General features: G+C 38.3%; 1 protein-coding gene across 3 annotated transcripts; it reads right to left on the reverse strand.

The window, feature by feature from the left end:
* Positions 1-1696: 1696 nt before the first annotated feature.
* Positions 1697-8357, reverse strand: LOC144631390 (acid-sensing ion channel 2-like). Of its 3 annotated transcripts, none has more exons than XM_078489814.1 (8): positions 8268-8357; positions 6991-7088; positions 5540-6540; positions 4926-5073; positions 4375-4434; positions 3124-3274; positions 2338-2429; positions 1697-2214 (listed from the first exon to the last, which is right to left on the reverse strand). In XM_078489814.1, the coding sequence occupies exons 2-8, from the start codon at positions 7007-7009 to the stop codon at positions 2093-2095; spliced, it is 1593 nt and encodes a 530-aa protein (XP_078345940.1). In that variant the 5' UTR covers positions 7010-7088; positions 8268-8357; the 3' UTR covers positions 1697-2092. The 3 variants fall into 3 exon arrangements, with proteins under 3 accessions (XP_078345940.1, XP_078345941.1, XP_078345942.1); XM_078489815.1 differs by lacking the exon at positions 8268-8357 and adding an exon at positions 7252-7319; XM_078489816.1 differs by lacking the exon at positions 4375-4434.
* Positions 8358-11274: the final 2917 nt, after the last annotated feature.

Below are 11274 nucleotides of genomic sequence, written 5' to 3' on the forward strand. Positions count from 1 at the left end.
TAACCGTTAGCCGTAAAACGGCCAAAAATTTAGCCGTTAGCCGTAAAAATTGGAAAATTTTAACCGTTAGCCGTAAAATATGTTAACCGTAAAAAATTGGTAAGTAATTAAGGGCCTGTTGACAAGCAGGTAGGGTACCCTAGTGCTAGGGTTACCCTAGCAGGAGGGTTATCCTAGCGCTCCTACATTTCTTCTTTTTTTCATCGACGTGTTTACAAGGCAGCTAGGGTAACCCTAGCCGAGCGCTAGGGTTACCCTAGCACCAGGGTAACCTTAGCGCCTTGTACGTGTTAACGCTCTGCTAGGGATAACTCGCCTACCCGGGACACTGAACTTTATGTTGGCTTCGAGAAGCTAAATGTGCCGACAAAAACAACGAATTGTGACCAAGAAACATCGTGTTCATTCACAATTTGTCGTATTTTGCACTGGAACGGAACTATTTTCGAATAACAGCTTCTTACGACAAAGTTTGTGGTAAAATGTTTGGAGCTGCATATGTGAGGTCATTCCATAACATAAGTATTTATAGTTTCTCCGTCAAACGCGTTCTAACTATAGAATAAAATTGTGCTTGGGACGTTAATGAGCTTTGAAATTAAAATATGATTTTACTGGAACTGATAAACTGCGTAACTAAAACGAAAATCGGTTTAGGCGCTAAGATTATTACCCGTTACATGCTATATTTACAAGGTTAACTGAAACGTAACCGGTGTAAGTTGACCCGGGTAGTAGGGTTACCCTACCTGCGAATTTTTGCTTGTAAACCCGGGCTATCTTCTAACCCTCTTGCTAGGGTAACCCTAGCACTTGGGTTACCCTACCTGCTTGTAAACAGGCCCTAAAATTAAACCAAACTAGTTCACTTCATCGTCCCAGAATGGCCCTGAGACCTTAAATATGTTTTTCAATAATGGAAATTAATTGTTGACTTTTTAAAACAATGAACATTAACTTTTAACGTCTGTTAACCGTTATGGAAATAAATTAACCGTTAGCCGTAAAAAAGCCAAAATTTTAACCGTTAACCGTAAAAGCCACCACCGCATTGAGAGCCTCCTTTAAAATGTTTGACTCATTTTTTGTGTAAAGAGTATATTTCCAGAATTTCTAAAAAAGGACACATTGTAAGAATATCTTAAGAGAAAAATTTAGTGTTCTTAAAAAGAGCAAGGGGCACTCGCCAACTTAATGCCTGAAAAGACTGATGGATGCAGGAGAGTGCGTAGAAAAGAAACCTCGGTACAATTTGACTGAAAGCGAAAGGAAGTAAAATAAATGACAATTTTTTTTTTCGAAATAGACGCGTGGATAGACTGGATGGGGTCAAGAGATTGCTTTTTTTTAACTCACTGACAGACTAGTGATGCATCCGTTATGGGATGCCGTAGACTAGATTATTCTAGGAGATTAGGATGGTAATCGAGTGCTTATTCTGCATTGCCAGTTTGCATTACCAATGCTCGAAAAGTCAACGCCCCTTATCATGAACTGCATCTATTATGAGTAACAACAGGAAAAAAGTTGCACGGAATTATTGAATTTCGTCTTTAACTGACAAAAAAATCAATATATTGAATCCCAAAATGGCAATATTCGCTACAAGAGTACCATGTTGTGGCAAGCGAATATTCTCTTGGTTGTTGTAGACATATTCGTTAAACGACTTGGAAGAAACATTAAGTAATAAACAACTTGGTAGACAATATTGATGTGGGGCATTTCGTGTAATTACAACAACAACAACAACAATCGGATAATACAAATGTGTTATGCAGTGAAGGATGGCAAGTGAGCGCTGTAGGTTCATGCTCCATTTCTAGAAATTGACAATGAGTATTTATCCCATCATATGCAACGCTTCTTTCAAAAACGTCACTTCCCATATGGAAACAGGCGCACAGGCACTGCGCCACGTGCTATTAAGGCTCTCCAATTCCGGGAGGCTCTCGCCAGTCCCTCCTCCAAGAATTGACTAGAAGTAAAGTTAGTGGTTCAGCTGGTTTAATATATATACGTTTTATTGGTAGTTTAATTCGTTTGAATAGCTCTGATAGCTGTAGTCCAGTCTCTATGATAGCTTGTGCTACTAAGTCGGATATTCTTTGTGCAATGCACGAACAAAAACCAAAGCCACAAGAAGATCAGCAAATTCAAAAATGGTCATCAGACTGCATCCAAGAAAGAGACCCATGTTACCTCCAATCTCACCTAAAAAAAAATTACGATATTATAAATGCAATGGCCACTACAAAACTTAGAATGAACCATTTTCACTATTTTCCAAAGTTCAGAATACAAAACAAACAAGACAAAGTATGAGGAAAATTATACCAAAAAGTGCCTCGGCTTCAAATGCCACATGCTGTTCTTGTAATTCGTAGCTAAGTGTTTTGTAACCAATCTGAAGAAAGACATTGTTTTTCCTAAAAAAGAAACAAATAAAACAATAATATAAAGCGTTTGTTAAGCGATTTTTTACATAGACACGTGGGTAGCGCGGTGGCCTATAGATGCTCAAACCCGTTAAAATCTGGGTCCGCGAACATTGCCTTGTCTTGTGCCACTGTCTTTTGCGCAGGACAATTTTCTCTCCACTGCCAATCTCGTTCAATTATCACATTGCATCTCTCTCCATCGATAAATTTGAATGAAAACCTGGCTAAAAGTCTGTCGAGCAACGCATTTAATTCCTAGTCGATTCGTGCGTTGTGGAAGCGAGTAAAGCTCCGACTGGTAGCTATCTTAACTTAACTTAGTCATCTGAGCACTCCAGTTATCCCCTTTATTATCTCTCTAGACTGACTGTTTACAAGTTACACAATTGCAAGTGCGATGAAATGCATGTTAAGCCAAAAAAGGAATTAATATGAACGGGGATTTATGCAGACAAGAGCCTGAAATCCCCGGTGTTTTATTTGCGGAGAGCTTATACAACTGGCTGATTACCATCTTTCTCATAACCAGTTTTACTTAGCCATTCACCATTATTTCCTTGCACAGGTTAACTATAGTCATTTGACAATTTTAATTATCAGAAATTCAAGGTTAACAGTAGTTTCAACGAAATCTATACAGGTTTTCAATATTTATGATAAAACCAAAATGATACGTAATTACCTCATGTGCTTGAAAGAATTCTGGGTGAAACCTTCAGCTTGCATTACAGCCGCGGAACCTGTATCCGGGAACTTGGAATAATACACCTCGGTTGTGTATCTGATCTCATTACAAGGGACTGGACAATCACAGTCTGAAACTTCTAAGTTACCTAGCGACGTGCATAAAGCCCAAAAAACAGTTTATTAGCCATTTACTAAGGGCGCTTCCATTTTTTCAGAACTAGCCGGCCGGTCCGGTGGTTGTAAATGTGAAATGGGTCTTTTTCACAAGATTTTTATGTATTGACTGATTTTACAGAACAAATCTGACTAAAAACGGAATTCTGTTGTCGAATTCTGTTGTCGGTCTGCCAGGCCAGTTCTGCTAAATGAAAGCGCCCTTTGATTAGAATGGCCAGTGCAAACTCATATGGTGTGGAGAAATTTCTCTATTTCATTAGCCAATAAATCAAAACACGATTGAACTGTAAAGAATGTTCATTTCTATCACATAATCGCAGCCACTTTGCTAAAAAACTGGCGTTTTCAAGTCGACAACTGTTAAGTATTGTAATTCATGCAATGTCTGTTTTCCAAGCAACATGTAGCTATCCATTTACGGAATGCCTTTCCTTTCTATGGTTTCTATTTCTTTGCTTCCAAAAAATTAGAGCTAAATGTTGACCATAATCTGTCACTTAAAATTAGTGTTGAAATTGGTGGTATTAGTCCTTGAGTTGCTAGACAATTCTCTTATAGCAAATGGAATTAGCATAAAAGAAAAGAAGACAACTCAACTGACATGCCTTAGCGTCTTAACTAATGTGATTTTTAGGCCCCGTCCACACTGACCCAGGTAAATTTGAAAACGGAGAAATTTGAAAACGCCGCGTAAAATGTTTTCCGTCCACATTAACCCGGGTAAATTTGAAAACGATACGCTTCATTGGTAAGTAAAAGTAAAAGTCTTTATTTAACGAGGGTAGCACTAAAATAACATAAAAAATACTAACAAACCAGTGGCCCCGTCTAAAATTATTTACAATAAAATATAAAAATACACTATTTCACGCTCCAAGTCCAAACGCTCATTGGTGAGCGTTTTTGAAAAGCTCCGTTTTCGGTGACCGAAAACGCCGTTTCAGTGTGGAAGGTTGGCCTAACCGGAGAAAAAAAGATGCGTTTTCAAATTTACCCGGGTCAGTGTGGACGGGGCCTTAGACAACAAATACTTATCACTGCTAAAAACGGGAGTATGAGATATTATTACCAGTGTATTGCAGAACACAGAGCTGATCAAATTTGGCACAAGTTCTTATCGAGGTTGTTCCTACAGGAGTAAAGAGATGGGAAGTAGAAGTCAGTTAAAATAGTGAACTTGCGCCACGTACTTCATAGAAGGAGACAGTATCTGAGATACCTCCTTCTCCTTCCCAGGGATAGCCTCGACATTTTAAAGGAAGCAATGTGGCCCAAAGGTTGAACGCTCGCCTGGCTTCCCATGGCACCATCAATGTAGCCCGGGTTCGAATTTGATGCCCGCACCCAGCGTCACATATGGGTTGAGTATAAACTACAGTAATTTTAGTGAGAGAACCAACACTTCCAAATTCCAATTCGATCGGGATGAGTGAACAAAGAGCCAAAGACCCACTGAAAATTCCCATTTATCGTCAATTACTTGAATTTATTTATTTTGTCCTCTTTATATTTTTGATGTTGAACCTGTGGCAATGGTGTGTTTGTCGATAAATGCAAAACAAGAAGAGGACTGTTGAGGTAGCCACGGTTACGAAAACAGAAAATGTGAAGTTCTCAAACCTGAATATCCAGCAGGACGGCATTTACAGGATTTTATGATGTGTTCGGCGAGGCATTCATAATGACATCCTGTGATCGTGTAGGAACTGAACGTCTTCAACTTCTTGTCGTTGCATTTTGTCTCATAAGGATCCTCAAGATTTTTTATCTGTAGAACAAATTCGAAATAAAAGATTACGAGCAGCCCAGGTTAAAGTAAAATTATTCATTTAAGAAACCTGAAAAACAACGATTATTTTTTCAAGGAAAAGAAAAAGGAATGAAAAATAAACACCACTTAATAAAGAACACATAATGCCCAATAAGAAGCGCAAAAATCCCGCGATATGTAGATTTTGTTGAACTCTTACATTTTTATACCTGCTGCCGGCGCAAGAGTACAAAACGCGTACTTTCGAAATGAATATTTACGTTAAACAATAAATCTCTTTACATTAGGGTAAATTAATTGAACACGGTTCAAAGTACAGTTAATATTTATATGGTGCAAATTAGCATGTTAATATGATCAAATGTGCATTGATTTCCCAGCCATCGCGAACAGCATTCCCTAATCCAAAAACAACATTTAAACTTGCAAATTTTCTTATTTTTGCCAATCGTAGTAGACTCACCCTCTGTTGATGTAATGTGATGGTGGCTTGTGTACCTGGTCCAACGTTGATCCCATCCCAAGGAATAAAAAAGTCTCCTTGTCGATGAATTATAACACTAAATCCCTCCGACAGTCTTCCAATTGTGTGATCATCAAATTGCGCGTTTAACAAAATATTCAGTCCTCCTCCAGGCCCTGTGAGTTGTGCCTTCTTGATGCTGTCTGTTCCTCCAAGCCCCGAGTTAAAAGTATGACACACACCCCAATCCGTCACGGTAGGCGTAAAATCCGATACACCACATGGTTTATTTATTCTGGCATCAAACATACACAATCCAGACTCCAGCATATCTTCTATTCCCGGACTGTACTTTTCGTAAAACGTTTTGGTATCGAAAAAGATCCCAGAGTTTTGCTGAGAAGCAATCAGGCTCAGAAGGTATGGAGTAGTACAGTTTGGAACGATCTTCCCGCCATCGAACAGAAAGAAGGGTAAACAACAACAAACCATTGCTGCTCCACAAGGCTTCCCGCCACGAACAGACTCCGTGGCTGTGCAGAAGCTTTGGTTTAGACCGTATTTGCCAAAATTTTCATCTCCGTCCAAGGCATACATCTTTTTCTTGCTTACGAGATTTTGTGGACAAATCGTGACGGCTGGGAATTCAAGGCTACTGACGTATTTTTGGGTAATAACCGTGTTTATGGGGCGAGCGTAGTATTTCTTTAATGACTTCTGCGCAGTGAATAAGAAATAAGCAGTGAATGCCAACAGAATGAGCAGCCAGCCAATCCTCGCCCAGAGAGGCCTTCTCCAAAAGACATAGCGGATTCCATGCAGAGAAGTATTACCGACGAAACTATACCACATTTCATACTTGGTGGGTAAAGCTGCATTGATCGCTTCGTCATCAGCGTCGTTATTTCTTTTTGGCTTGTTCAGTTTGGGCTGGTCTGGAAAATAAAGGTCCTCTGGAGGTACAGTACCGGGCAAATAAAAGTCCTCAAGAGTCATTTTGCCTAGAATTAAAGAAAAGTCCCTGTAATTCATATTTAGACGGTCTGAAAAAGAAAGATCATTTTGAGTCAGAGTGTCTGAAAGAATGGTCCTCTTGAGCCACTACCTGAGTTTGTCCGTCGATTTGTCCGTCTAGGAAGACGATTTTTCGAGGACGACTTGGTCGTCTAGACGGACAAGTCGTCTAAAATCCGTCTTAAATTCACACTAGACGAACAAATCGTCGGACGACTTATCCGTCTAGACGATTTGTCCGTCTTCTTGTGTGAAAACAGCCATTGTCAAGCGGCAACGGTCCGGCGTGTAACACTGTAAAACAGACTAACACTAGCACTGTAGCTTTAGATCAACGATCAACGCGATAAACGCAGTGTCTGTGAACTTCTCATGCCGTTTGTATAAATAATAATTATATCATCTATTAAATCATGCCATATAATATATTCGCTTACCCGAATTCACTTTGGCCATAGCTTGCTCCCGATTAACTTTAGTCAGGGAAACAGTTTTTTTGAACGGACTGATATGCAGCACAGTTCTCCTAGTAAATCTGCAAGAAACCAAATGGATTGGAAATAGGAACAATAAAGTGCCTCTGTTGCCGAATAATATCAGGAACGCATGTTTTGATGTGCTATTCCAGGAATTGTCATTATATTATAATCATTTTATTCACTGTCTTGCTAATTCTAATTATTTTTGCAATTAGTCACCTTAACAACGGTACAACACAACTTCGTATCTCGATCTACCTCTACAGTATGTACGTGCTTTTAAAAATTGAGCTATTGTTCTAAAAATTAAATAAAGTTTCGACAGCTGTCTCTACTTTTTACATGTATTTCAAAATGATCACTCAGTTTTGCTATAGATAACAGAGTTTAATTATAAAAAGCACTTAATTATAACTTGGTTGTGCAACCGACACGAAAATGGCCTAAATTACAACGATTATATCGAGATTATATGTCAAAGCTTATATTCATCTCATTAACACCTTATTCATACTTCAGAGAAGCCAACTGATAGGCAAAACAACATCTAGCCACGTTAATATTGACATTAGATGTTCCTCTTGCGTTTGTTCATTGGGTAATATTGATCGTTGATCAGCGTATCTTTTAATTTTAATCAGTCTTAAGACAAATCATTATTTTCTAAATATGTTGCATAGAACTGGCCGGCCGGTCCGGTGGTTTTGAATGTGAAATGGGCCTTTTTCACGAGATTTTCCCACAAATCCACCACAGTAGTGTATAATATTTTGCATTAACTGATTTGACACGACAAATCTGACTAACAACGTAATTCTGTTCTCGAATATACCGGTCTGGCCAGCCAGTTCTGACAAATGGAAAGCGCCGTAGGTTTCAGATAAATGTTCCCTCATAAGAAGCTGATTTATGGTTTACCGGTAATTATACGACCCACCGCAGTTTAACGACAACAACACCCAATCTAATTATCCACCGACACAAACAGTAAAAGCTGTACTAGTTCACACCAAACCCTTCTCGCATTTGAATCAGAACAATTCATATATGCCCTTATTTGAATCGAAAAAGTACAAGTTATTTCAAAGCGTTAGTTTGGTTTTTCTTTGATCAGATAGAATACGCTAGGTGAATCAGGCCAAAACAGTATGTAGCAAAATCATTGTTTTGAATGCAACACGCAACGCATGAAAACGGTTGACACAAGTTAAAATCCGCCTCGTTTCGGTACTTACCTTAACCGGTCAGCCACACAGGCTTGCGGAGCTTATGTTTTTTAGTCTGCTCTCTTAGTCTTTAAATGCACGTTGGACTGCAAATATCTCATCATATTGCGATGACGTTACTAATTTGAGTTTGACTTTATAATTTTCTACGTGACGTAAACATGTCAATAATTGCTTGTGCCGCTTCATTGATTTATTTTGTTATTTTTTTCCGTTTTGAAATCGGCACGACTGAAATTCTCTTAAGCTGATTTTTCTGCGTAGTTACGTACGTACTCTGTAGTATTTAAAGACGATGCAAAGGAAGCTTCAAACGCTAGTAATTTCTGAATGGACAGCTATAAGAACATGAAGACTCAAGTCAGCACACAGTATGAGTCACTTAACATATCTTTTTTCATGTTTTGGGATAGGAATATTAAAGGAATTATGCAAACTTGTCTATGAACAACTTAAATTGTGTTTAGTCAAGAAAAGTTAAAGCTGGCTTCCTTATTTTGAAGTAGGGTGTTGACCTCTCTCACCAAGTAGTGAATCAGCCCTATTATACAGCTAATTCGAGAAAGGTTGTCGGAAAAAGCACAAAAGTGCATGCGACAAGACCAAAAGGTGGTCTGGATATTAACTTGAATTTTGCATATTGGACTAGAGGAAATGTACAAGTTTGTATATTTGCAAGTGAAGATTTTTTTCCATGTCAGGAGGCCTTTTTCTGTAGCTTTACTTTTACTGTGGCATGTCTTTGAGTTTTAAAAAAAATTCTTCTAAAATTCAGCGTGGCTAAAAATACTTTGTTTCCACATGTCTGAAGGGAATGAAAACGTGCAAATTCGCGATTGTCATAGGCCGTTTTACGGATATTGACTTTGCCCCCAGAGCATCCTATAATATATATTTTTTCTTTTATTATGGTAATTGCGGAATTATCTCAATAAAAGAATAAATCATTTCAATAAGCATTATAGGATGCCAAGGGGGCAAAATCAATATGGTCGCCGTTCCGTAAAACGGCCTATGTCGCCATCTTATTAGCATTCAGCACGTGCAGTAGCTCTCTACAGTGGAACCTCGATATAACGAAGGGCCAAGGGACTGGCAAAATATGTTCTTTATAACGAGGTTTCGTTATATCGAGGTTCTTTTCCATACATTTTACTATTACTGGGGCGGAGAATATCGTTCGTTATATCGAGTACTTCGCTATAAAGAGGTTGGTTAAATCGAGGTTCCACTGTACTTCTACCCATATTACATTTCGGTATTATCGCGTGCACGTTTGTGCTTTTGTCCGACAACCTTTCTCGAATTAGCTGTATGCACCTTAGCTTAATTACGCCTGAAGGTTCTGGATACCGAGGTTGACCGTTACATTCAAACTGTCAAACGACCAATATGTTAACTAACAACTGACAAGACCTCAGAATCCTTACTAGCAACTGTCGACAAATGTTTCATACCGAGGCACAGTTGTGCAACATTTCTGTGGTCTCGTTTCTCTTTTTTCTTCGTTCCCGTTTTTTTCCTTTTTCTCCCCCCACCCCCCGCCTTTTTTTTTTTTTTTTTTTTTTTTTAAAAGGGCGCAGAAAAAAGGCCAATGGCTCACCATTGCAAAACAACTTTCATTCCCGGGATCTGTTTTTACGCCAGTCCTGAACACGGCTGGAATAAAATTTCTGTGAATACAATTAGATTTGTTATAAAAATATTTAATCGCTTACCACATATTTCTACAAAATACAATAATACTACTTACAAAAATTACAATAATTCTAGCTTAAATTAGTAAAAAAAAGTTTTTGCAATTCAACAAAAAGTGACGAAGGGCTTAAAAAAGTTATGTCTTCAACTGATCGCAACATAGCTCTATTGCTTTAAATTACACCACTTATTCACAATTCTGTTAATACACTTTTTTCAGTTTCAAGTATACATTCTACATTTAGGTAAATGTACTTTGTTAATTTCAGAAAGACATTAAAATATTGTGAGATTATTGTACATTTTATAATGAAAATCATGTTGTAAGAGAAAACCCTATATAGCTAGATCCGTTAATATTCAGCGACATAACTATGATGATTATTGGCAATATGTCTTTGTTTTGTACTTCTAAGGCCCTTGGTATGAATAAAATGTACCCGCTATCTTGCCTGAACAAAATCTAGTTAGACGAATGGTTCTGTCTTCGCTTTGTTCACTGCAGAGAAGATCGTAGAACCGGAAAAGTAATAGAAATACTAAAAAATCTAAATCAGCCGGCTTGAATAGTTGCAATGAGCCGGCTACGACTATAAAGTCAAAAAGTTCCCATAAACGCAAAATTCAGTAATAACGTTGCCTCAAGGCTAAATAATGTTCTCATAACAATCAACGCACACTGAAATATGTTAAAAAAAAACGTCGCTCATGGCATTTTACTTCTTGGCTCTATTCATCATTTTCTGAAAAACCGTAAAATCATAAAACTGAGTTGGAGCTGATGTAACCCAGACTTTTGAACTGAGCAGTCTCAGGATAAATGAGCTTAGCTGTTTAAATTGAACAATCTTTAAACGAGCTCAGTTGTTTGAATCGATCAATCTTGAAATGTCACAAATGCGTTCAGCAAGACGCGAATCACCTACGAAAGTTTCCATTCTCCACTGAATTGTGTCCATACTGCAGCATACTGACTTCCTGTATGTACTCAAAGCTGAGTTTTCTTTTTGCTTGTAAGCTCACTTCTGAAGGAAAGAAAATTCCTTGTGGCGATAGATCGTTCACTTGAAGATATTCGGTAGCAAATTTACCATTCTTCGGCTGGAACAAAGAAGCAGTTAGTATTTCGTCACTGTAACTTTTCTTGGAAATCTCGGAAAAGCAGATGGCCTTAACATCAATGCGACTGATGGATCCGATGTACGAGGGATCTGGCTTACGACCTTTAGACTCATCTGGAATCTGCAGGCTGTGTGAAATTGGTTCCCGCGAAAGGCAGGTCTCTGATCAGTTTTATCACTTTTTTTAACTGGCCGTT

The sequence above is a fragment of the Oculina patagonica genome, chromosome 12 (genome assembly GCF_052425735.1).
Source record: "Oculina patagonica isolate OP01 chromosome 12, crgOcupat, whole genome shotgun sequence".
NCBI lineage: Eukaryota > Metazoa > Cnidaria > Anthozoa > Scleractinia > Oculinidae > Oculina > Oculina patagonica.